The 27156-nt window shown below is 44.4% G+C and overlaps 1 protein-coding gene across 1 annotated transcript in view; it reads left to right on the top strand.

Annotated features, from left to right (window-relative positions):
• UNC5C (unc-5 netrin receptor C) overlaps window positions 1–27156 on the top strand; it is a 94794-nt gene that overhangs the window by 61102 nt on the left and 6536 nt on the right. The window contains exons 8-12 of the mRNA XM_026084195.1: window positions 4839–5030; window positions 6277–6621; window positions 9658–9745; window positions 19492–19660; window positions 22397–22630. Coding sequence (XP_025939980.1) covers window positions 4839–5030; window positions 6277–6621; window positions 9658–9745; window positions 19492–19660; window positions 22397–22630 — 1028 coding nt within the window. The remainder of the gene's footprint in view (window positions 1–4838; window positions 5031–6276; window positions 6622–9657; window positions 9746–19491; window positions 19661–22396; window positions 22631–27156) is intronic.

The raw sequence follows: 27156 nt of genomic DNA, 5'->3' as shown, positions 1-27156 counted from the left end.
ACAGCACCTTTCTAAATTCACCCTCGTTAAAAATTGTGATGATCCTGGTAGAAGTCCCTCAGGTACTTGCCAAGCAACACTGTTGATACAGGAAGGGAAAAAAAGAAAACAAGAAAAAGATCTCTTTTCACTGCAGTTACTTTGAAGAAAGGAGGGAAGTCATTCTTCATTATTTCAGGTACTGATCTCAGCAGGTTTGCCTCATTATCTGAAGAAAATGTCCTTTCTCATTGTTTGAAGGCATAGTCAGAGGGACCCACATGAAAGCCAACTTCCTAAATACCCGCGCTCTTCTGCTGGGAGCATGGCCATAACCTTACCTCCTGCACCACCACTGCCAGCAGCGCCTGCCCGCAAGCCTCCACTTATTGCTGCCGTTGCCATGCCCACTCCGTTTCAGCAGAGCTCTTTCATGATAAGAAAGTTTTTAAAAGTAGTTTTATTCTAAAAAGTCTCACTGGCTCATGGTCCCCACAGCCTTGCTTTTGTAGCACCCTCACCTCAACAAGCGGCTAAAATTTACCTCTGGTGCCATCAAGCCTCCAGCCTGGGTGGCCTCATATCCATCTACAGCCAGCTTGGCCAGCTGTGACTCGTGGCCGTCGGCAAAATATTGGCATGCCCATGACTCAAATGCAGCATCGCATGCCGGAAACCTTAACCCTTCCACCTCAGCCATGCCTTCATTACATGTATCTATACAGAACACGTGTTTTTCTGGCTAAAAATGTGTCCTCACAGACACCTGTGCAAGCTGGTTTGCACTGAAACAGTTGGCTGGAATTTAGCGCTTGGTTCAGTGAGTGGCGCACACGGGAGAATAAAATCAAGCACGCTTTGCTAAGCATGTTGGTTTGCAAGGCTAATGGGAGCAACGAGCAATATTCCCACCTTTTCCTCCCGTTTAAATGGATGTGCCTTTGAATATTACATAAAGGATTTCTGGTGAAGAAAATTGTGTCATTCGTATGTAGCTGCAAAGACACTCTTTGTAGCTATCAAGAAGAGAATCTATGTAAAACTGTAAGATGCAAATAAGTATTTGTGACAAGCAGGGCCTGTGAAGAGATTGCAATGAAGTTCATTTCTTTCAGAGTGTTTGAAGATGACACTTGTTTACTTTGCTGAGAAGACTTGAATTTGGCTTTTCATTTTCCCTGCAACAGAGAACACAATTTCAGTAACAGCAAAAATAATCCAGGCAGTGTCATTCTTTGTGCTCTTTGAGTGGCAGCTGCTGGATCACTTTAGACAGGGCAGGAATGAGACACCACCCTGAGCGCAAAACTTGCCAGCCGAAAAAAGAAGTAAGAAAAGAGGAATAGCCTTTTCAGTTCTGCACGGGAAAGTGAGAGCTCGCCAGGTGGTGTGGGCCGGGGACAAGCACTGCCCCATGCTGGCCCCCCCACGAATGCACTCAGGGCACATGAAATGCGGGGGAAKGCACTTGGCTTTCAGAGTGGATTTGGGTATGAGGCAAAAAGGCATTTGGAGACTCACCCAGTTCTGGCACCTCGAATCCCTGCTGGCTGGCTCTTGGTTTCCAGAGACATCTTGCCATAGGAAATGTCAGGCATGGGGTTATAGCTGGCATTTAGGTTGACTAAAAATGGCCCTCTGTTCACCTGTGGAGTAAGTGGGGTGTAACGAGGGTGCTGTGAATCCTTGCCCAGACGTGCTGAGCGCTCGCTCAACCCCCCAGAAGTTGCTTGCTTGACTTTTTACAGCCAATGCCTGGAGTACGCTAGTAGAAGTGGGAAGCGGATATTACTAAAGATTGAGTGTGCATGTTAAAAGTATGCATGGGTGAACTTGCCTCAAAGAACCGAATAAATGAATGTGAGAACACAATATTTCTAAAAGCAATTGTAAGGTTGGAATCATTACTGTGAAATAAAGTTTTAAGTAGATACTACAAATAATACGGTCTGTCCCAGGGCGCCTCAGAAAAAAAAGTCTCCATCATCAAAAAAGAAGCTCTTCTTGCTCTAGCATTTCAGTTAAGGCAGCATTTATGTGCTCTTTAATGTTTGGAAACTGGGCAAAGGGGGGGAATAGGCTATACCAGCAATTGGGATTGATTGTGTCTTCATTAGCAAGCAGTGCAACCAAGCAGGAAAAGCTATGTAGAGCACAGCAGATGCCAAGCACCCAATCTCAACACTTCTTGGAGCTGGGGATTTTTACTCTGGTCTGCWTCTAATCTGGTCCACTTCAGGTGCACTCCTGCAGTGCATTTTCCAGTTTTGTCTCATCTGAAGGGAGCTCGGTGCCTTCGCTGCGGGAGCTCCTCAGCGCACCCAAGGCAGGGCAAGTGGAGACTGGGTGACCCTTCATGGTCTGTGAGTTGCGCCAGCTCTCATCCCGTCCCCAACAGCGGCTCCCCCAGTTGCTTTGGCTTTGGCATTTCCCTTTTGCACAGGATGAGACTTGGAGCATTTAACTCATTGCCCATACCGATGAGCAGCAGGTGGGAGATACTCAGCATGCTCGTAGGACGGTTGCTCCAGCTGATCCGGGCGAGTGTGCCATGCTGGAGGAGCCACAGGAAGAAAAGCTGCAAAAAAAGTCTCTGTTATTCATCCGTTCCAAAATGCAACTGTAAATTGTGTCATGATTTGGTCGATATAAGGTGCTTGCAAAGTTTTGAAATAAATAACATTATAACCCCAGAGGGCTTATTGATTTTTTAATAATTTCAAAGAGAAGCTACTCATTTTCCAGTTTGCTGACAAATTCCTTGCTCCCTGAGGAATTCCTATTGAACGCATGTTAAGGACAGGAAAAAATAATTCCAAGGAAGTCTAAAAAGAGGGCTTTCTGCATGGACTGTGCTCAGCAAATGGGTATTTAACCTCTGACCGGTGACGACAGGTCTTCTTTAGCTCTATTAGATCAACAGCAAGCTACCATAATTAAATAAAAAAACTGTTTAGAGCCCTACCGAACATGTCCTGGGAATTAAAGCATATGGCAGGGATATGGAAAAAAGACTTTCCATATGCTAATGACCCTTGATATCTGAAATAAATTAGATCCATTACAGTTTATGCTCAATAAAAGAAAGACTTTAAGCACTCCAAAGTTAGTGACTCGAGACCGATTTTGGCTCAGAAATTCAATCTGCCTACTTATTAATTCTTAGTAAGGCTCTGGAGGAGACAGGGGATGCAAAATCATATTTCTGTGCTGTATCAGAATTTTAAAGTGCCATCAGTTTCTTTTCCTTCTTTTTTTAATTAAGCCATTTTTCATGCTTCCTTTTTTGTTCTCCACATTAATTTGATTTTCTTCCCATTTTTTGTTTAATTTCTTTCTTTTTAAGGTTTCATTTATCCTATTTCAACTGAACAGAGAACCCAGAATGAATATGGATTTTCTTGTAAGTTTGATGTTTGATTTTATGTTCCTGGATGCTAATTTTGATGCTGTTCCTTGGGTCAAGCTTTACTGTTATCCAGCTCTATGAGATTAGGCAAAGAGGGACATATTCAGCAAAGTCGCATGCTGCTTGCTTGACAGCAGTGGCAGCGTTTTGCTGTCAGCAGGCTGACGCAGAATGATAACAGCCCTTCTGTGCAARGGAAATGGGAGAAGATATTGCCTGAAAGACAGAAACCAGAGTGACTGAACCTTCTTCTTATTAACATTTCTTTAACAAAAGGAAGAAATGTGGTGGAGGGAAGACCTTTTTTGAGTTGGAACTTGGAGATCAGCTTCCTAAACTGCTAGCAAAAAACATAACATTTTGAGGCTGGTACACTGAAGGTACCAGGAGTTTATAGAGTTTGATCTGTCCCTTGCAACATCTGCCATCTCTCACCTGTATGGCTAGAGGGCACGCTGCCTTGAACGGCTAAAAAGCATGGAGCAAAAAATAAAATAAAAATGATTTCACATGTTTTAAATTAACAAAAATGGTGTGCTAAAGAGATCTGATTTGTTTTTGTAGTTTCTTTTTTTATTTTGCTCTCTCTAAAACCGGGTTTCTTCGCTGTACAGAARCACATGAAGTTTTGATCATGTCTTCAGACCTTTTGGAAAAAAAGATGTTTAGTGGATAATGATGCTAGAGATTAGCCTGGAATTAGTGCTGAAGATGTGTTATAAGCAGATAGTAGAAATATCATAGCCATTTCCTCACAAGACAGCTATAATAAATCTGTGTTCCTTTTGGTAAATTGCCACATCACTTGTGCTTGCTTTGGCTTGTATCCAAATACATATGTGTTAATGCCAGTGATGACAATTCAGTGTTTGATTCTCTGTTTTGCTGGGGGGGGGGGGGTCAAATGAAAAATGTATGGAAGGGAAAAATGGCCTCATGTAATATAGTTCAAAAAATACGAACTCAAAAGACATGTTCAGATATTTGAGGCATTCCATAGGAAATAGATTTTTCAGATTTTTTTATTGTTTTTTTCTTTATTAAAAAATAAGGGTCATGAAATTTAAAAACCAGCAACGCAGTTTTGTTACCAGATGAACTACTAAATACAAACAGCCCGTATAACATACAATTTCATTCTATCAGGCTAATGTGCTTCATAAGACTAATTATGTAAGTGCACATTATGCTTAGTAATCAGCTGCCAGGGTCCTAGATAGATGGGCAAGTAGATAGGTAAAGAATTAGAGCACAGGTTAGAGAGAAATCAAATATCATTTTCCACCAAAAGGGCACAGACCTGTTATATAGCTTTGGGAATGGATTTTAAATTAGCCTATAAAAAAGGCAGTAAATATCTGCAGGAAACGAGAATAATAAGGATGTATTTTCTTGAAAGTCCCTGTGACAAGTTACGTTTCTTCAAGGTTCCCGTCCTCTCTCCCTCCAGCCGCTCCCGACTCAGATGATGTTGCTCTCTACGTTGGGATCGTGATAGCCGTGATCGTCTGCCTGGCTATTTCCGTGATTGTGGCCCTGTTTGTCTATCGCAAGAACCACCGTGACTTCGAGTCAGATATTATCGACTCCTCAGCGCTAAATGGTGGCTTTCAGCCTGTCAACATCAAGGCCGCAAGACAAGGTTAGTTGTCATCTCGCTCCGTGTTGACCAGTTCAGGGAGATGCAATAAGGATATGGTCTCTTGGGCTGTAGGAATGGTGTTCATTGGATGCTTGTTGGCACTTGGTAAAAGGGAGGAAGATTATATCCATTTGTTTCTGATGGTCAAGAGCTAAAAGCTCACGCTGGCCTTTTTCAGTTGTGCTCAAGAGCATAAAGCGGAGTAATTTAACTTCTGAAGAGAGAATGTGAATGAGAGACTGAAACACAGAAACATTTCTAAAAATACAAGTCCTGTTCAAATTTAAATCAAAGGCAAAGCTATGCCTGAACAGAGGCAGGATTCATCACAGGRCTGCTATTACAATAATTCTATAACGCATCCCTCCCCTTTGTTGCACTAATAGCCTTTTTTACTGTGCCCTGTCTCCACAGGCATAAACAGTAGTGTAAGAAATACTGTACTTTCAGTAGACAATGTAACAAAAGTTGCAGTAGAACAAAATTTAATGCTGAGCATTTTTATCACTAGTGCATAGTGTGATCATTTTCACACCTCACTGGCCAGAAAACAGACACTCAAAAGCTAGGACTGGCTCTTTTAAGACCCATGTTTAGGCTGAGAGTTCCCTTTTATTTTTTCCRGCACGTGTGTGTGAAAAATAAATCAAAATAAGAGTCAAGATGACAAAAGAGTTGGCAATGTGGATGATTAGCAGAAGCATTGTTTTCTTTATTGAGCATACTTTTAAAACTCCAGAAGGTGTAATGCAGGTCATAACCCCAGACCAGCTGGGAGTCATGGACAAGATGACTTCACAGATTTGTTGTATCTTTTATTTCAGGAATTCTATGTTTAGGCCAGTTAAATAAATCAGTTAATGATTCTCACTTAGCATTTAGGGAGGGAGCACTAGTTAATAAAACTAGGTGTACTGAGTATGGAAAACATTTTGCCCTGAGGCCAAGCAAGTCATACTTGAAATCTGAGTGCAGCCTGGAAAATAATCCCAGTGAAAAATCCTTAGAGAAATGTCCTTTGATTTTGTATAACAGTAAGATTCCATAGTGGTTGGGGCTATGCAATGCCCTGGAAGATAGCTGGGTAGATGCATAGAAAAGGAGATGGAGATCAGGACTATGCTTTCTTAACCTTTGGTATGAATATAAACTGAATGCAAAAAATAAATCTTTACCTAGAAGGAAGTCATCAGAATAGGAAAAAAAMCACAAGTAATAAGGTTATTCCTTCTCATTTCCAATGCAGACCTCCTGGCAGTGCCACCAGACCTCACTTCTGCTGCAGCCATGTACAGGGGTCCTGTTTACGCCTTGCATGATGTCTCTGATAAAATCCCAATGACCAATTCTCCCATCCTGGATCCACTGCCCAACCTGAAGATCAAGGTCTATAATACCTCTGGTGCAGTCACCCCCCAGGATGAACTCTCTGACTTCTCCTCCAAGCTGTCCCCACAGATTACCCAGTCCCTGCTGGAGAACGAGACCCTGAACATAAAGAACCAGAGCCTTGCTCGACAAACAGACCCATCTTGCACTGCGTTTGGGACCTTCAACTCCTTAGGGGGCCACTTAATAATTCCCAATTCAGGTAAGGGCCAGCCAGCTTGGCTTAAAGGCACAATTGTTTTGTGGTTTTAAGTGGAGTTAGCTTTGTTTTCTTTTATGCAGGAAAAAAAACAGGGTCACACCTTGGGCTCTGCCTTTCTTTATTCAGACCAAAGATTTCCCCCCCCCACCCCCCCATTCAGGTCTAGTCAGCTATTTCACGTATCCTTTTCCCAAAGTCCTGGCTGTCTTTTTAACAGAATACTGCAGGACTCTTAGCCACCTTCCCAGATATGTTAGGCTTCAGAACTTGCCTGTGTGAATTGAGATTCAGCATCCTTGACCTTTTCTTTTCATGCAGCTCTAGAAAAGGGACTTCAAGCCAGAAAGCCTCCATCTTGTCATCATACATGAAAAGGACAAATTAATTAAAAAACAAATCGGTTGTTCCACTTCCAATTCATTGCAGACTGTGTGGTATTGAAGTAAGACACCAGAATACTAATTCTCAGAAGGCTTTTTCCTGCCCACATTACGTTCCACAGGAAAATATGGCCCAAGAATTTCTTTTTCATATTTCACTCCATTATAAATATTGCTAATTTTTTACAGCTAGGAAGGGGGAGAACCCAACATCAAATGCCTTTTCATATATATGCAAACTGCAGATCAGTCTCGTTCTCATATACCAGAAGGTCAGGCAGTTGGGCCTTCTTCAGGCTAACCAGGCAGCCAGAAGCAATTTCAAGGCAGCCAGGTTGCTCCCAGGCAGCCTTGGAAGAGTTCAGCTCCCACAGCCAGATTTTTTAAGAGAGCCCTACTCCTGTTTGGATCCTAATTGAAGTATTCACAGTCAAAGAGAGTTCAGCACCTAGATGTTCCTGTGGGTTTGAGCATRCTATTAAAGAGCAACACCAACATCTGAAAAGGGGTCTGAGTGGCAGGTCATGGCTTTATTTATATATAACACGTGTTGCATTAACCAGATGCAGTCCCTTTCCAATGGACAGGGTCGGAGGTAGCACTTACATCTCCTAGCTGAGGGAATCAGATGCATAAAACACTTGATCTTCTGGATGTGGAGGCCTCCCCCCAATATGCAATGGTCAGGGGATCCCCTCAGCCCTGTTTCTTTGGTCGTCTGGGTCCAGGAAAGATCACAGTCCATGTGAGACTACAGCTCACAACTACGTGACACTGTAGCTCAAGGTCTTACGACTTTTCTGCCTCCCTCCTTCATATCTGGAGGTCAGCGCTTGGCCATTTTACAGCACTGTGTCCTGCCTGAGGAGATGCCTCCTTTCATGCTCCTTCACCAGATCTATTTTTGTTTGTTGACCTTATGGAAAAAGCAAAATGTCCAGGTGGCCCTGGACCAGTCTAGTTCTTCTGGGACCCAGCTCCACACTGCACAAGAAGGAGCCAAAAGTGGTCCATAAACATTAACCCTCCTCTCTGAGCTACTGTGAAACAGTAGGCAAAAAATGTCTATTTAATTTAAGAGCCTAAGTGAAAGCTGAGCTGCTTAAAGAAATCCGGTACTGATTACTGAGCAATGTAGAAAATTCATTCTATACAATCCTGGATTTCACGTTTCTCTAATTAGCATTTGAAGGTAGATATTAATATTCAGGTTTCTTATGCCATGGTGATGCATATTGTCAGCAAAGTCTATTAGTCATATTTAATTCACATATATTAATATCAGTTTGTAAAGAAAAGTGCTTATTTATTCAAAATGATTGAAACAAGCTTTGTAAGGTATATCAATCTGTCTGCAATTTGCGTGGATGCCTCTGTGCTGCCTCTAGTCGTGCATATATATATATTCTCCCAGTAATACGATCAAAGTCCTTCATTTACACCATACCTGCCCAATTGCAGCTGAGAACATGCATAGGTGAAGTAGTAACAAGCCTGTAAGTAAACAAATTAAAGAGTCAGAAGGCGTTCATGGAAAATGCTGATCCCTCTCCTTCAAACCAGGCTGTAGGACTAAGCCCCAGTACACCAGTACACCCACTAGTCATACTTGAGCACCTGCTGTCCAGAGAGAGCAGAGGTTTCCAGTGTAACCCAGCCACGTATGGAAGGAGAAAGGGCAAAGCCATGTAAAGTATCTTTTTATAAAGCCTCTACTGTACATATGCACACACTCATTAATGTACATGTTCTTCCCGTAGGTTTGTTTGCAGCTGTATAATAATAATGATATGCAGGAATTAAAATCCCTGCCTCTGATTTCCAGTTAATTCACATCTGCAATGACAGCTGGCCAAGCCTGGCCAAGAAGTGTGAAATACTTGAGTTCTTGGGCCATGTTTATCATGTAAAAAGAGGACCGTCTGTTTTCCTGGGAGTCGCTTGCTAGATTTCTGAAATTGCAGTAACATTTGAGCAGTGCTTTGTAATCAAATGTGCAGCTAATTGTCACTACGGAGGGCACAGAGCACATTTGCCCAAACTTTTTCGAGGTTGGATGGCCAAATTTTGAGTYACTCCGCAAGGCTGGGCATATTCAAAATGCCAGGAAGCCCACTTCTGTCTCACCAAGAGCCTAATTAGAAACTGAGTGCATTAAAAGATAGGTTGCCAATCACAGAACCCATCTTTCAGGAAACAACTGGTTCTTGTTATTTCCTGGGACAATATTCCACTGGCTTTTTTTCCTGTTTTTAATTAAATAGGAAGTGCCTAGAGAGAGATGTCCCGTTACAGCTGTGGGAGATTTTAGTCAGAATTGTTTGTTTTCCCCTCATTTTACAAGGTAAGCAGCAGTGTAACCATATGTCCACTCTTTAAATAAAATRAAAAAGAGGGAAAGAAAGCCCTCTTCTCCACTCCAGTATTTCAGTACAGATGTACAAGGGGAATAAAAACTGACCAACTGACAGGGAAGTCAGGCCTGCAGTAAATAGTCTTTCTCTTGAGTTGCTACAGTCTTTTAGAGTCTTCCTGAGAGGCTGGGAGAAAAACTGGCATCCTGGGCTTCAGCTTCTGATTCTCCTGTCACTCTTCGTCACGAGCCCAGTTGCCTTTTTTTCTCTGTTTTATTTTTTGTGTCTCTTCTGTTCTGCAGGAGTAAGCTTGCTGATCCCAGCAGGGGCCGTTCCCCAGGGGAGAGTCTATGAAATGTATGTGACAGTTCACAGGAAGGAGAACATGAGGTAAAAGACTGCATTTATTGCTTGGGCTTTAGCTGTGGGGAAGAAGGTATGGGGAAAAATGTATTAACTAAAAACCTGGGATAATATGCTTATGCAAAGCCGACTGTGTTGAGGCTGTTTGCTTGACTTTGAGGTAAATGTGAGCAAAGCCAGGGATAAACTTGGCCACAAAACCGACTCAGACTTTTGCTTTTCTAACAAAGAGTTGCATTCTGCAGCAAACTCACAAGCYGGGGGGATGCTGAATCAAAGCCAGAAGTGAGGAAAATATGCCAGCAAGAGCTTGGTGCAGCAGAGAAAGTGTGAGGTAATCTCTTAATAAAGGCTTTTGCCGCAAAGGACATGGCAGCGGAGGAGCAAGGTGACAAATCAGCCCAGCAGAGAGACGGGAGAGGCTGTCTGCAGCCAAAGCGCTGGCAGCAGGTGGGAGGCATAGGAGCCCGCTGCAGTATTGCTCATCGGGCAGTCCAAAGCTCAGTTGTGGGATGCAGCCCTTTCAGGGTCGTTGCAGTTTCCTACTGCTTCTTGGGTCAGGCTGAGATGAACTGCTATGATTTGGTCATTGTCTGTGGCTGCTCATGACCCTGTTGCACAGACGCATTACAGATCTCCCGAAACTCAGCTTATGGGATATCCAGCTGTGGCTCTGCTCTCTGAGGCACAAGTGACTTTTAGGCTCGTAACTATCATTGAAAGTGAATGGGATTTAGGTGCCTGAGGACCATTTGTGACTTGCAAAATCTCCTCTCCCATTATAACGAAGGTGAATTTTTATTTTACCTTTCATGGGCTTGGCTAGTCCATGAAGTGAAGAGGACAGAGCCAAAGCTTTTGCTTTTGTCCATCCCTCCTTGCTCCAAGGTGGAAGTAAGCAAGCAAGTTGTCCTGCTTACCCCAAGGYGTAAAAGGCGAGGGCAACCCAAAACCAAGTCTGCATATTAACGATCCCTATTCTTCTTGCTTACCTGTATCTGCATGGGTGGCCAATTCATATTCTAGATCTTAATGTCTATTAAGTGATCAGACAGCCTTGGCATAAAAGAGAGTTTCCAAAAGGCCAAGATAACACTTGCAACAGTTTAAGAAAACCTAATGAAGAGAAAGGAGAAATCTTAATCTTCAGAATGGACTCGTGCACAAAGGCTGAATGGCAAATGTGAAACTAAGCAATCATTACACGGTGCTGTGCCTCTTTTCCTTCCTCATAGCTAGATACATTTTTTGGCTCAACCCTTTAATGGCTTTTATTATGCACTAAGCCACAGCTGTTTATACACTGCATGATATTGAGCACTATTCTTGAGCTTGGTAGTCTTTCACCCATGCTAAAATARTCTGCTTAAAGAAAAAATAAGTAACCCTCCCGCCCTTTTGCATGCATTATTCATGGCCTCCTCTTTGAAAATAGATAATTGCAGCTACAGAAAAAGTGTCTTCATTCATATCTAATATTGATTGTATTCCTATTACTTTTGGCTGTGATTTAAAGACACAAATGRCATTGAAAAAGGACAGTTTCCTACAGAGGGAAAATTCAGCTAAAATCATAGAGCCTTCCTGGTTATTCAGCTCCCTTCCAAATCTCCCTTCTTTAAATACCTCATTCCTTCAAAATTTTTTTTATTTAGTTTCTGGGAGGAGCTGTATGTGCAATTAGTTTCTTTCCAGTCAATTATGKAGGGAAGCCTTGCCTCCTTCTTCATTCAATGGTAGACACCCAACATCACATGCTAGTCTTGGATTTGTTTCCTTCCAGGGTCATGAATTTTCCTCTGTGTGCTTTGTGATAGCAGTTCCTCAGCAGGTCACAGAGGGGATAGAAGAGCAGGTTAACCTCTATGGGGAAAAGCAAGCTTAGGGTTGTGCCTTCTGCCGGACGGAGCAAGCATGCTGACATACATCTGCAGAAGTGAAGGGAGAGGTGCGAATGCCTGCTCGCAGTGAAGATTTGGTGAAATGATTTCTTTCCCTGGGAGAGGAGAACAGTGAGCGAGGGCTTAGCCGTAGGAGCACGAGAGCTCCTCACACCGTGGCGGCGGTCGCTTCCCAAGCGAACAGGCCCCAGCTGCTCGCTGAGGATGGCCGCCAAGCGGTCGGCAGGAGGCCGGACACTGCTCGCCAGGCCCCACTGCCAACCCYGGGTGGCAGAAGTGAGATGGTGTCACGCAAGATTACTGCTAAGGCTGAGAAGTAACAGCTAATGCAGTTGCTTATTTGACTTAKGAAGCTTTTTCAGCACCTCTCCAGAATACCAGGCTTTTCACGCTCACGAAAACCAACCGCTTCTGTGACATTTAAAATGGAGCTCTTCAGGTGTCATCTGGATCACTCAGAACTGAATATTCACCAGAAAGGGCCCCACCACTGGAAGGCTGTAACCCCCTCACCTGCTAACTGCTCCCTTGCCCCAGATGCCCGGGAACAGAAAGGGCTAAATGGCACCCAGCACCCAGCTGTACTATTCTCCTGCTGCAGGACTGTTGTGCTAAACACTTCACTTTCTGTAGCAGAACTGCAGTTTGGTCAAAGCCACCTCTTTCTCACTGTATGGACAAGGCTATTGCTTAATATGATTGCAGTCATATGGGTACTACAAGTTAGTGTATGGTGTAAGTATTTTTTAAATCTGTTACTGCACTCTTACAGCACTCCAGCAGAGAATGATGGTCCACAGTAAGGACTAGCTGCAGACATTCACTTTTGTGGCAAAGCAGTAACTGGTGYGTGTTCAATAAACCCTGTGAGATCCTGAATTTATCTTCATGTGCTCTATGTAAATATATATAAGTTGAAAAGTCCTTTAGGGCATTGACAACTGATTTAGTTTGGAAGTGCACAACTGCAAAACTATAAAATGGGATTTATAATGGAAAATGGAGCCAAAGTCTGTTTCTTTATATGCAAGCACCACTGAGACAAGAATTCGGTCCTTGTAGCCTTACCATAAGTAGAACTACCATAGCAACAGAGAGCTTCGCCCTGACAGGTCACGTGCTTGGGAGCGTATCTACGGCAGCTTACACTCGCACTGGGTTTTGTAGAAATATGAAACAACTTCTGAACAATCAAGCTGAAACAGGAAATCTGTTATCCCTCAGAGTCCTGCAAATTCCCCTTTTCTTTTTCTTCCTTTGTTTTCCTAAATCTGTTTCCCCAGTTAGTCTCTGAAACCTGTAGTAGCAGAAATTTGAGAGACTTCACGATGCAGTAATATCACTCTTTGTGTTGTCTTGCAGATTGGTTATGAGAGCTTTCCAAGACACTCTATTTATTCCATTTTATATCCATCAAAGTATGTGAGAGCAGGAGGGTCACTCTGAAAGCATTATCCTTCTGCAGCAAATTGGGGTTCTGATGGCTTGCGGTAAACGCCRCTTTGAGGTAGTTGTTCTCTATACGTGTGTTAGCCTGCTTGTGGCACAGTGGGTTTTCTCTTTTCCTAAACAAATAGTCCAGCAGGCTGTTTTTTCTGCTCCTGCACTGCAAGCTCATCCTCATTCTTCCTGTTATTTGGGACAGCAGGGATTGCAAGCAGCTACCAGGCACTGATCCCCTGGCTGGTGTGAGAGATTTGTGTTGACCTCATAGAAAGGTTCGTGTGCTTTATAGAGTAGCTACAGTGGGGAAGAGGCTGTATATATGTGTGTGTGTGTGTGTGTGTGTGTGTGTGTGTGTGTGTGTATAAAATATGTATATGTATGTATATATATGCATATGCATATTTATATATATTTATATATATATATGTGTAACTGAAAAAATGACAAGCCTATGAGAATATCCCACAGCCGTCAGACAGGTTTCTGGCTGAAGCTCACGGACTCCAACAGAGTTAATCTCTGCTGCTGGTGATCAGATGCTGTCCCCCTTAGTCAGGGGAAGTGTCACCGGTTTGGGGGATTTGCAAGATGGGGTCCCCACCTGAACTGTAGATCTGCCTACAGAATAAACATGTTGTTGTGACCAGCACCCTGCAAGAGCCTGTTTGTGTGAGCAGTTGGAAAAGCATAGGTCTTAGCACGGTCAAGGATTAAAGACTGTATTGAGTATAAACGCCCAGCTTTCGTGATTTACTTCACTGACTGCTTTGGGTTAAAAAACAAATGTAGCTGTGAGCACATTGGAGCTGTATGGTTCCTTTGGAAACATCTGGCACTGGTCACTGCTAGACGGGGTCGGGGTCTTGATGGCCCACTGGTTTGATCTCATATGGCAGTTCTCGTGTTCCTGCGCGAGCCCCCGCAGAGCTTGCACAGCTTTAGGTAGAGCTACTGTTGCGTACTCTAATCAGAGGCAAGAACTGCACTAAATAAGGCAGAGTAAAGGCCACCAGGATTTTGTTGCTCTTCTGTATAATACATCGCACAGGAGGTGGTGCTGAGATGCAAATGAGACAGGATGTCAGTGATCCCAGGAAATGGGACAACCCGAAAAGCAGAGCAAGCAGCACTCCTGAAGATCTTGCAGGAAGACTCAGACACATAAATTGTGCAACTTCCAAATTAGCTACCTTAAAAAATGAAGGGCCGGGGAGCCTTGTCAGGGTTTGAATCAGTGGCTTCATAGTGTATGGGCAGTGCAGGCTTTATGTTGGAATTGTTAAATCACCCAAGCTGATCAATGATTTTGATCCAAGGAGCAATATTGCCTTTTTCACCGGTAAACTCTAAGCTTAGTAATGTGAAACAGAAGAAATTGAAGTCTTCCACATCTGTTTTCTCCACCTTCCTTTTCTATCCCAGTAGCATAAACAAAATTACTTTGCAACTCAGAGACAATTTCATGAAGTGCCAGTCATTTTAATTGAAAATTTCAAAATAAAAAAGACCAGAGCACTAGCAAAAGGGGAGGGAATTTTTTCGGATTGTCTTCCCTCTAAAGAGAGAAAGGCAGAAGAACCAGCAGGTCAGTCAAGGATATTAAGTTTGAAACTTAAGAAGGAGCACATATTAAAAATAAAGCCTCAACAATGAAGAGAAAAACAAAATGTCTTTCCTCAGACTAAGCTGAGTAGAAGGGTTGCCATCTGTTGCTATGAGTTATTCATTCCTCTCTCCCTGCTCCATCCTGTGCTTCCTGTTTTTCAGAGAGTTGCTGTGATTGCCTCTAACATCCATGCGTAGTGCCAGGGAGAGCTATGTAGGCCCACTGAGGAGCAGAGATTTCTCTAGTTGTGTTCACATCTGCTGCCTGACAGCTACCTTAATGAAAGTGGTCTGGTTTATTACAGGGAGACGGCTTCGAATGAGTAATTCTATTAAAAACACAAATTTGGTTGTGAAAGGACTAGATACAGTGAATAACAGCTTTTTTGTTTGCTTGCTTTTAAATAAAAGCTGACTGTTCTTAATGTGCAGAGCAGGATGGGACAACAGCTAAAAATATCTGAAGACCTTTCAGTTGTTGTATATGCCTTTCGACAGTAATGGTAAACAGTGGATTGAATTTCACTCTCAGTCAGATCTTTGTAAAACAAAAATAGCTGTCATGACTGCAGTGAAGCGACTTCAGAGCCACACCAGCACAGCTAAATGCCCAGTCTCATCTAACAGCTAGTCCCAAGACTGCTGTAAACCCAAAGTGAAGCACGTGCGGCTGCTTTTTGGGGTGGGGAGGGAGATAACGGCCTAAAGGTCTGTTTTGACCCACAACTTTAAAGACGTCTGCTCACAGATTTCTCTACTTCAGAGGAGATAATTCCCTTCCTTTATATGGTCCCCTGAGCCAGTATTTGTGTTGTCTCTCCTGTGATCCATAACGCAGAGATTGCAATAGTTGATCAGAGCAGCCGCTCGTCCGGGCCAGGATGCTGGCTTTGCTGCTGCTTCACCTGCTCCAGGAGAAAGTAGAAAAACACTCATAATGAACGAGTGCACAATAACCTGTCTTCAGGGGAACATGTTTGTTTGCTAAAACCATCAATTAGCGTTGGGTTTACGCCTTGAAGCAGAAAGATTAATATCTCTTGTATAATATATCGTCTGCTGCATCTGTTTCTGTTCTCATTAGCTGTAGTAAGGCATAATCCTTTTGTTTTAAGATGGAAATTAGAAACAATTAGAYGTAAGACAAGATCTGTCAAGAGGGTTTTGTCCCTTTTTTCCTGTCAGTTGTCCTAGGGTGGTTCTCTGCTGCTGATCATGTTGCTCACATTCAGTCCTCCAGGTTCTGGTGTTTATTCCCAAGATCTCTTGGCAGTCCTATAGCTGTCCCTAAACACTCTCTACCTGGGGTCACCTTGGAGCTGGGTAGGAAAGGGAAAATCATCTCAGTGCCGTCTGACGTGCCTCTTCTCATATAACCCCCCAATTTTTTTTTTCCTTTTTGCCACTGTGTCACATTACAAGTTGACACCTGCTGTGTTGCAGTAAGCTCATCTGAGATCGTCTTCACTTTTACTGCTTTTCCTTGTCACTAAATAACTGCGTTCAGGGTTGTTTCACTCCAGAAGTCCTAGACGCTGTACAATTAATATAATTTCATTTCCTACCCATATTTTTATCATCTCCGGCTCCTTTGTRTTATTTCCCTGTTCTCACTGTTACTTGGAATAACTCCTTATTTATTGTTATCTGTAAATTTAACAATTATGCTGCTATTTATTTTGTTTTCCATGTTGTGAGCAAAAATCCTGGCCCCACAGTAGTCAGTCAGTAAGAGGTTCGGCACTGACTTCGATGCTAGAGCTGGGATTTCGCCTGTTAAATGGCACTGACCGCCGTTTCACTCCGCTAGAGATCTTCTCTGCAACTCGTTATCTCTCTGTTCTCAAAGGCTTAAAGTGGTTTGGGTCACTCGCAGTCGCAAAGTTGGCTCCAGCGTGGGAGAGCTGAGGTGGCTCAGTTGCCACGTGAGGCGGCTGATGGCGAGTGCCCGGGACCGGCAGCGCCAGTAGCTTGGTGGTGCCGGCCTCAGGTGCGGGTCCGCTCAGCAGTTCAGGATTGCAAGGTCGACCGTCCTGCTTTGGGCCTGTTTTCTGCTCTTCGCTCATCAGGGAGCGCCCCGCGCCGTAGATACCCGCGCCAAGAGCCTGCACGCTCATCAGTTTGGCAATAAATCTCATAAGTCTGATGACGACAGCGCTGCTCGCAAGCTCGGGAAAAACACTAAGCCCTGATGATTTTTGCATTGCCTCTCTTTGGTGGTATCTGCTTCCCATCGCGCCGACTGTTCGGTCTGGCGTGCCTCCTGACTTTGTATGCTGCATCATCTTTTATATTTGTGCTAATCTCATATAAAATGTTGCAGCACAGAATGATGTCCTCCATCGGAGTCCTAAAATTTAACAGCTAACAAAATTTTGTCACAGAGCAGTGACTAAATTTAATTCTACTTTGAGACAATTTTAGGCCCTACAATTTGGCAGCACTCTATTATTTTAATGACCTTTTGGCTTTTTTTAACCGCATGCATCAGTGCTCAGATTCTTATCGATTTTAACTCATTTTTCATCTAAAAGGCACTGCATGAAAATTTCTACAGCAATCATGATGCATTCCCTACTATATTCTTTTTGTCTGCTGGTTTTGTAATTCAGTCCAAAAAACTATCACATGGCTGTATTTTTTTCCCTCCTTCTTCRTGGCTCAGTAGTCTTTTAGATGAAGTTATGTTAACCAGATGATTAAGTCTATTGTTTGTCATAGCCGTACCTTTCAAGACAAATATTGTGATTTTCAACAWTCTTTCTCCTAAGGCGTCCTGGTTTTTCTAAATTAGTCTGTAGGACAGTATTGAAATGTCTGTTAATGTACAAGGTAGTGGAGCATTGGAATACACCACTTTGTGAGAAGTTTTTAAACTGTTTGTTTTTTCTTATGAAAAATGCTAAAGAGCCTGAAAATGAAGCAACATTTTATTCAAAATCTGCCCAGTGATTTATTCAGTTCTGTCTTAAAAGAGGATGATCCCTGATCTTAAAATAATCCAGAGACTCCTGCAGCAGGCACCAGGAGCCTAACTGGGTGCTCTATCTGCTAATGCTTCACTTTTTTATGTACTATTTGTTAGGCTAGAACAACTAGCCTAATACCTGATAGCTGTCCAGATTGTCATATTTTACTTTTTTTTGAAAGGCAGCTACTGCAGCTGTTTGTTTCCAGTCCACGGCTTTTCAGAAACAATTGTTAAGTCATTTGGTAAGCTCATCAGCTAATTTCCTTTAGGATCCACAGATGCATATCATCTGGATTTACTGATTTACATAGATTTCAATTTTTCCATGCCAGCCTTTTTTTTTTAATTCTGTTATTAAAAAAACCACAACAATTGTATCAACGAGACAGTTTTCAAAAGTGCCTCCACCCCACTTACCAAAAGGATTTCTTAGAAGCGTGTCTTTCATTTTCTGTAGGATAGGTCGATTATTCAGGGAGGGGGCAAAATTAGGATATGCCTGTAGACATATCTTTGCAATAGACAGAATAGGTGCAGCAATTGGATGTCATCACAGCTTCTGTCCTGGGTTTGGCCTCCTTGAAAATGTTATCTAAGATTCCAATCATTTTTTTTTCTTTTTCTTTTGGTAAAGGATGCAAAGGCTTGCAGACTTTAACTATATTTACTCTTGTCTTGACTGACCCCACTAATATCAATCCAGATATAAATACAAATATTTATAAATACAAGCTGGACCAAATCCTTCGCTGAAGTGGAAGATGCAAGGTCCTGTGGGCTGATCTAGAGTTTAAGTTGGTAGATCATGCTGAACACATTTAATCTTCCATTTGCTGGTTTCTGGATCATGAATTTGTCCTCTGTGTAGTCAAGGGAGTTAGCTGATTAGCTGCGTTCAGCTGTATTTGTCATACACCAGATGTCAGGATAGTTAAAGTCACTCGTGTGTCCTGTCTTTTTAAACTCCTCGGTAGTTGGTCTGGGGTAGTTTACACACAGGCGCATGCACACACACACAAAATCATTTACAAACTACAGCATATACAATGTGTATATATTATGTATATATTTATATGATTTTCCGTATCATCCACTCCTAGTGATCAGCAGCAAGCACACTGTACAATATCTGTATTTTTAATTGAACAGCTCCTCATTATCCCTGGAAGTCCCTGGCTCTGCAAGTGTGTTTTGCCCTCTGCACTATCCCCTCGTGCTTTCTCCCCCATCCGCCACTTGCACCTGCTCCCCACAGACGTTTGCAGTCATGCTTCTAGGAGATATGAGTGCCTTTTAAGTAAAAGGAGCATCACTGGATTTGGTGAGGACTCTGAAACCCAACTGCACTTCTAAAACAGGCTGTCTACCAGCGTTTCACTTAGGAGGTTTCAGATGTGCTCATTAGTTCATTTGCTTCCTGTGTTCTTCAATTCTTCCTGTCTAGGCAGTAAATAACTCTCGCACATGGTGCTTACAAGAGCCACTATTCATTTTTGTATGCTACTAAACAACTGCCAAATGCAGCAGTGTCTGCATTTCAGCAGTCAGTTAAATGAAGCCTCTGCATATGGTCTACAAGGCTTTGGGGATCCTTCAGAGTGGAGGGTGCCCAGCAAATGTGATCCATAATTTGCTGTGGCCTAAACCTTCATTTTAACAAATGAGTGCATTTTGACAAAAAACATTTGAGGATTTGAAAAAAAAAACCACAAAACACCCATTCTCTGTTTGCTATATCCTTTATTTTTTGTCCAGGAGAAGGACTTTTTCTTTGTGCACGTTTTACATATGGCTTCATGCAGTCCTTTTTCGGCTCGCTTAACAAATCCCTCTTCCTGTCSTTTTGCCAGGCCCCCCGTAGAAGACAGCCAAACCCTTCTGACCCCCGTGGTGAGCTGCGGGCCACCAGGAGCGCTGCTAACCCGGCCGGTCATTTTAACCATGCACCACTGCGCGGAGCCAAATACGGAGGACTGGCAGATCCAGCTGAAGCACCAAGCAGCCCAGGGGCCGTGGGAGGTGAGTCTCCAGCGCTTGCGGCGGTCGCGTTCAGGGCTCTCAGTTTGTCTTTGGGCTGCCCTTCCAAACCCTGACACCAATATTTGGGATTTTCTGTGCAAGRTACTGGCTGCCGTAGGCCCTCCGCAGTGCACTTCGGCGCCAGGGTTCGAGCAGTGGGAATCATTGCCGGGCAGGCGGGATTTGCCGCCCAGGCCTTTCTGATTGCCAGAGATCAAAATCGAGGGATCTCAACCAGTTTTAATGGACTTTTCTGTGAGGCAAAGTGAAGGTAGTCAGCATGCCTGGCCTGATTTGCTCCGAAATGCACCAGTTTTACAGAATTTCTGCCTGTCTTTGGTTTGCTGATGTATCCTTCCACAAAGTATTTTATCATCAACCTGGGCTTATGTACAAGATAAATACGTTCACCTAAGATTTCTAAACTGCCCAGTGGCCATGAGCAATTGTTGGTTGCATCTCAGGGCTTTATTTTATTTTTATTTCTACTCTTCTCCCTATCTGTGCTGCATCCTGTCTGTGGAGTGAGGAATACCGCTAGCTTTTAGAGCGCTTCCCCCTGATTGCAAAGCATATCCACAATCAGCCAAGATAAAACCAGAGCAGGATGAGCGGGGGGGGGGGGGGGGGGAGTTGTTCTTCTCACCTTTCTCCTTTCCAGCATTTCATGCAGACATGCTTTCTTGGGACAGTTCTGGCTCAATGTCATGAAACATAGCCTTCCTTGTGGGATTTTGGCACTTCAGCCTTTGGTCTTGGCAGGACACTGTGCCAAAATCATGGGGAGAGAAGGAAAAGAAAAGGCAAAATAAAAAACTGGCTGAAAATCAGGTTCTGATTCAATGCTAGAAAAAAAGAAACTGTTTTTCACAGAGTGGTTTGGACTCCCCTGGCTTATAATCAGTTTTCAAGAAAGTGATAATAATSCTGCAAATGATCCCCAGCTTCAGCATCAAGACTCTTTGGGCCAGCTTAATAAAATACATAGGCCTTCTTTTTTAGTTTGTTTTTTCCCTCCTAAGAAGTTGGCAGAGCATCTCTTTGACCCAGTTTGTGCTGTCAGGATCGGACTTTGCACCCTTTTACCTTGGAGGAGCTATAYGAGCCTGGTGGGAGCCTGGGGTAGCTGCTTGCCAGGAACACGGCAGGAGAGGAGGTCCCGGGCCAGGGTGGCAGAAGGATCGTCTGTTGTAGCCGGGGCGTAAAAGGACACTTTCTGCAGGGCTCAGCTGTCCTGGCAGAGCCCTCCTCTCCGRAGCCAGCTCCTGCGAAACTTTTTTTGCTCCTAGGTAGCTGCTGCCGCCAGTTTTGTCTGACATAATTGATTTGGCAAGGGCACCTTCTTCCTGCCGGGAGGGTTAATGAGGGCAGGGTGACCGGCGAAGGCGCTTGGGCTGACAGCAGCGAGAGTGCCCTTTCCAGCGCTGCCGTTGAAGGCATCCTGGTTTTGTGCCCCGGCCCGCGGCACGCGCTCCTGCTCGTGCTGCGAAGGGGCATACGCAGCCCAGCCCTGTCTAGCCAACTGATATGCACCCTGCTGGCCTAGCTCTTGGCACTGCACGTCTGTTCCTCATTTGTGCCTGTTCGTTATTGGCGTTTTCTCCTCCTGCCCTTGACCGAGCCGTTGCTCCGCCGGCGCTGAGCACGCACAGGGTCCTGGGGCACACACACCCCCTGCAGCAGGAGGTGGCATTGCCCTGGGCAAGCGCTTCGTGCCAGAGCTAGCACCGACCCGGCCGGAGGGGGATGTAATCAGTGTTGCAGCACCTTGTCTTCTGCCCTGCGGAAAGAGTGTGTCACCCCCACAAACGCGGCGTGATTGCGTTTCCCGGACCGGGGATCCGGACCGACACCAAGTTGCAGCGAAGCCCTGCCGCTCGGCTGCCAGATGTGTACGCTCTGCTCCACGCTTCGAGGCAGCAGGCATGAAACACATGAGTTGTGTTGGGCCTCACGTGGCACCTACCTGGCTTCGCAAGAGACAGCCCTAACCCGCTGCTGCCTTTTTTCCTCCGCTCTCTCTAAACCATTCAAAGCACCTTGTGTTGTGCGGAGGATATTACATGCAGGGCTGAATGGAGAAGTTAGCAGGGGAGCTGTTTTCTTCCAAGCGCAGGGAGGAGGTTGTTTGCAGTCAGGCTGTGTGTGTTTTTTTCACTTGCCCTGCAGTCTCGTCATGGAGAATTATTCCGATGAAGCAGCAGGTGATATTTCATGTAGGTGTGGCGTTTGGCCATCCTAGAGGTTACTTCTCCTCCTTGAGTTTCTGTAACTCCTTATTGTCATGCTTAAGAAGTGAAGGGCAGTTATTTATGCAACATGCACATGACTCCTGATGTTGAACACTGGCCACCAAATGATTAATTCTGCAAGCCTCTTTTTCAATAAGCTGTTGGTGATATTTTCCCTTATTTGCCTAACTCTGCCCATGGTTTAAAGGCAGCTACAGGGCTCAGTTTCAGGTCTGAAACTGAGGATGGGAAGAGGTTTCTACCACGACTACGACCACCCCTGAAGAAATCATCCCCTCCCCATGCCCACGCAGGAGAAAACCTGGAAGCGGGGATTTTAAATCTTGATTAACCTAAGGTGCGGACAGGAAGGACTTTGAGCATGGCCAGGCTTGAAAGGGGTATGGCTGTCTCAAAGGGGACTGAGGCCAGGCCTGGGCTGAGCAGAGGAAGAAGAATGGTGCCGGGGGGTGGGGAGCCCTAACTTGGCCTCTTTCTCCCTTAGGATGTGGTGGTAGTCGGGGAGGAAAACTTCACCACTCCGTGCTACATCCAGCTGGACCCGGAGGCCTGCCATATCCTGACAGAAACCCTCAGCACATATGCCTTGGTGGGGCAGTCGATCACCAAAGCAGCTGCAAAACGTCTCAAACTGGCCATCTTTGGACCGCTGTCCTGCTCGTCGCTGGAGTACAGCATCCGGGTCTACTGCCTCGATGACACGCAGGATGCCCTTAAGGTAGCTGTTGCTCTCTCGCTTGCTTCTTCTTTCTTTAATCATCTAGCTGCAGCAGGATTGCTGTAATAGGAGTGAATAGACCCTTCAGTGGTGTGCTACTTAGTGCAATTTCTATTCCCTAGATAATTTTTGTGATTAGAAGAGCTTGACAACAAGCCAGTGTTTTACAGTTTAACTGTAAAACCCCCCACTATGATTTGTCTTTCACATAAGGWTTTCACACACATACTAAACTATTTTTTGCCCACCCTCCTTTTTTTCCTTTGTTTACCTGTATCATATCCTGAATCCTGAGATTTTTTGCATTATTAAAAGGCCATAAGGTACACCCGGCTTCACTCGTCATTCATGTATTTTTAATGCTAAGTGCCAGCTCCCCAGAGATGGGGAAACATATAAATGCCTCTTTGTAAATAGTTGATAATGATAAAAGAAGCTTCTGGGTTGTTAATCACTGCCTGCTTTCATATTGCTTTATTACACCTCTTCGTGTGCAGTTTTTTGTGCTGGGAATTTGCAGCTAAAATAAACCAAAGCTGTTGCTTTCTCTAACTATACACCTTACTCTCACTGCATAATTCTACCATGCCCCACGCACATACACACATGCATGACATCCAGATAAATAAATAGATAAACATACTCGCTATTTCTCTTTATAAATGTGTATTTATACAGATGGTATCTATAATAGATGCACTCATAAAATATGTAACTCCAACTGTACATGTAAGAATGGAGGTTATTAAGAGGTTTTTTTCTTCTTTAATCATAATCAGTGCAACTTCCCAAATGCATCTTTGCAGCAAAACAAGTTCAAAGCCTGACTCTGAGCAGAGTCATCSTCATGCTGAACACAGCTTTGTTTTATCAGCTTTATTTGGGAATTATTCAGATACATGTCCACATACACTGGTTGGGAGATGTTTGTGGGTTTTGGGGCACTGACTTTCAACATTGTAAATGGCACAAAGCATTTTCATCCCAAATACTATCTGATACCAAGCCCATGCGTTGTCTTTGTCACTGGGACACTAGAAGCTCTTTCACTGACTATAAGAAGGACAGTAAAGTGTAAGAGTTGAAATGGGCATATTGTGTCTTCAGCATGTTCAAGATGCTTTTTTTTCTGTACAGTGCCTGGGAGCTTGCCTGTGTCAATGTGTTGATGCTATCRGGGTTTCAGAAACCATTATTTCCCCTCCTCCGATCTTCCCTTTTTTCCCCTTTAAAAATYGGAAAGGGCCCTTTGTGCTGATCGAGTGGAAGTACTTCAAAATTCACAACTTTATGCCGCTGCTCTTCAGGGCCCGTGTTACCTAATACGATTTTCCGCTGGTTCCTCAAGGCCTGAGGTAGCAATAAGTGACTGCGAGTGGCCTTGAACAGAGAGTTAATGCAGCCAGAGGGGGGGGAATCAAATTAGATGTTACTCAAGAGTCGTTGGGTTGTTTCTAATAGACTGCGGGGAACTTTGTGAGGTAAAGTTAATCCGATTCAGGGCAACAGCACAAGGGATCAGGACAACAGCTGAGTAACACGGAGGGACCATCTTTTACCATAAGAAGCAGCAATAAACACCTGGGGGAGGAGCAGGCCCAAGGGAGGAGTTAAAAACACCAATTCTTGGACTTTTGCTGCAGCTAGACCCCAAAATGAGCTTGTAGTTTGGTGAGGAAAGTGGGCAGCAGTACCCATGACGCAGGTCCCTGAGCCAGTCTGGTTGCCACCATCCCACTGGCACCACCTGCTTTCTACAGCACAGGGCGGGTGTTTCAGTTTTCTTCTTTTCAGCGTTTTTGCTTCAAGATTGAGTGGGCGCACACACACGCAAGTGGCACTGTACACAAACACGACTCCTGGGTTCAAGACCAAGAGAGCTTGTGATTTACAGGCAGTCAAGCACAAGTGCTTTCTGGCCATAAACTCATATATGAACCTATGACTCATATTTTTCCGGAAACAAGAGGTTTGGGAAAGGAAAAAAAACAAACTAGTAAACTATGTGCAGATTAAAGGGTTGAACATGAACCCTCACAGACGTGTACAAACAGGCCCCTTGCAACAGTGTCCTTGGGGCTCAAACTCGGTCTATTTTAAAAGAAAAAATGGTGGTTTGCGGTGTGTTTTCACAATACCTAGCAGTGCAGTAGCCCCGGCCGTGCCCTGGGGCAACCTTGGGGCAACCAGCATTTACTGGGCAAGGTGTGCGGATGGGGCTGAGCCAGCGAGCTGAAGGGTCCCGAGGTTAAAAGTAATTTGGAGGCGGCTGGAAAGTTGTCGGCAGCAAGTGAAATGTCTCTGTTTTTCGGCAGCCGACCATGTTCCCAGAGCACAGTGCTGCAATTGAGGGCTGTTCAAGGCAAGGCAAGGGGAAATAAAAGCAGCGTGAGATGTTCTCACATTGCAATGTTTGAGGCCTGGAAGAGTCTTTATAGGGGGTTATGTATTTATTTTAATAGGCAACTGAATGTATTGTCTTATTATTTATAACTAAGAATGAGGGTGACATATGCTGTGTATGTCCTAACAGCCACCAAAGGAAGACAAGCAGTTGCACTATAAAACACAGTGCAGTATTTATCCAGCAGGTTTTTCCCTCTCATCATGCACAGTAAGCGCTCGCTGTCGAGCCGCCTGAGCCCGCAGTACAGTAGGGAAGTCTAACGGCTTGTCATAAATATTCTTGTGGAAACAGCTCATTCTGATTCCTGGGGGGTGGGAAGCAGCATCTCTTCGGCACTGCTCAGCCATGCAGAGCCCTCCACCCCATGGAGGCTGTGACGCCTGCTGAGGACAGGCACAAAAATGCGTTTCGGGGAAGGGCGAGGGTGGCAATGATCACAACCGTTAGCCTCTTTTTTAGATTTGTGCACTTGGATGCCCAAACTAGTCTGTTGTAAAGAAATTAATAATATAATAATAACTATAAAGAAACCCCACTGCTTTATTCCTGTCTGTTTAACTATTTATATATGGCTTTGCGACTGAGGCACCTGAGCTCCGTGCATCAGCACGGCAGTGACTGAGCAGCCCGGCTCACGCGCAGGAGATGAGTGAGTTACTTCATGCTTTAGCAGGGTGTTCGCCCCCACAACCCACTTAGTGCTGTACAACAACAGCTTTCTAACAACAACAACAACAACAACAACAAMAAACTCACTGCAGTGGTCATGCTGTTTTCTTCTCAGTTATYTGATGCATATTTTTCCCCTCTAATGGAGAAAAGCAACCACATGCAGTAAATGCCATTGCTTGTTTGTGCCCCGTTGGTGAGGACGCGTGCCCAAATGCAGAGGGTGGCCGTTGTACGGCCCGGGCCGTACAACAGGAAAGGTGGCCTGACCCCCTGCGGCAACTCACTGCTGAGATTTCAGCTTCCCATGGCATAGCGGCGCCTGCCGGTAGGATGAGCACCGCACCAGATAAAATGCCATATGGCCAAAGCCAACTTGCAGGTGTGAAGGGGCATGGTGAGCATGGTGGCTCCTCCAAATTAATTCTGAATTAATTGACTTGCCAGCATGGGAGAAGAGCACGYTCCTCCAGTGTCCTCCTGTCAGAGCGTGGAGAGGGGCTACGGTGAATAAGGGTGATTATTGAAAGTGGGATCTTGAAATTAGACACGCAAATCCGTGAGGCTGGAGAGGGCCCGGCAGGGCAGGCAGGAGGACGCAGGGCCGCACGCGTGTGAGCTGCTGGCAGCCCTCTGCACGACGCCACATGCGTGCTCGAGGGACCGTACCTGCAATTAGCTCACGCCGTGCCATGAATCTTCCTCCAGCCATTCCAGGGAGATAATTTGGACATAATGAAGATCTATAGTAATCAGATAATTACTATCGATTGCTCTTTAGACATCTTGACGAGGTAATTAGGGGTACTGGAAAGATGCTGAAACTGATTCATTGGCACAGCCTTAATCTAAAAGGTTTCCTAATTATGTTTCTTCTCTTCTAATGGCTGATAAACAAACATCATTTTAGCTTCGGGATTTGTCAGGTGCGGGGCTCACGAGGGACCTGAACTTTTCTCTTATGCTAACTAGATCCTTGTCATGATCAAGAGTAGCTTGTTTTGCCTTCAGCTAAAATGCAAGCACCTTTAGTTAGCCTGGGTTGGCGTCCTGGTTTTGCATGCCCATGTATTCCTCAAACATGGTCACTCTGGGTTTGATGGACTTGGGCAGCATGAGACTGTTCGTTTGGCTTTTGTAAGTAAAGACTGAGTTTGGCTGTATTTGTTTCTAATGGCGCTCGTGTGGCTGCCGTTGTTCTTGCTTCTTCCTTGTGTACTACAAATAGGCTGTATCTCTGTAGCTAACAGTCCACTGCAGTCTCATTAATTACGGGCATGTGTTTATTTTTAGCATCAGAAAAATGAGCAGACTCTTAGCTTACTACCTTTTAATTATAAGATCAGTGTTTCGGTAGCCCTGAATTTATGTATTCATCCCTACAAACTGCTCAGTCACAGTGTCTTCCTCCTGTTTTGCTAGCACTGTGCTAGATGGTTGGCCTCAGGAG

The sequence above is a fragment of the Apteryx rowi genome, unplaced genomic scaffold (assembly GCF_003343035.1).
Source record: "Apteryx rowi isolate R43461 unplaced genomic scaffold, aptRow1 scaffold_63, whole genome shotgun sequence".
Classification (NCBI taxonomy): domain Eukaryota; kingdom Metazoa; phylum Chordata; class Aves; order Apterygiformes; family Apterygidae; genus Apteryx; species Apteryx rowi.
Note: the sequence above shows the minus strand (reverse complement) of the source record. Positions and strands in the feature narration are given on the sequence as shown.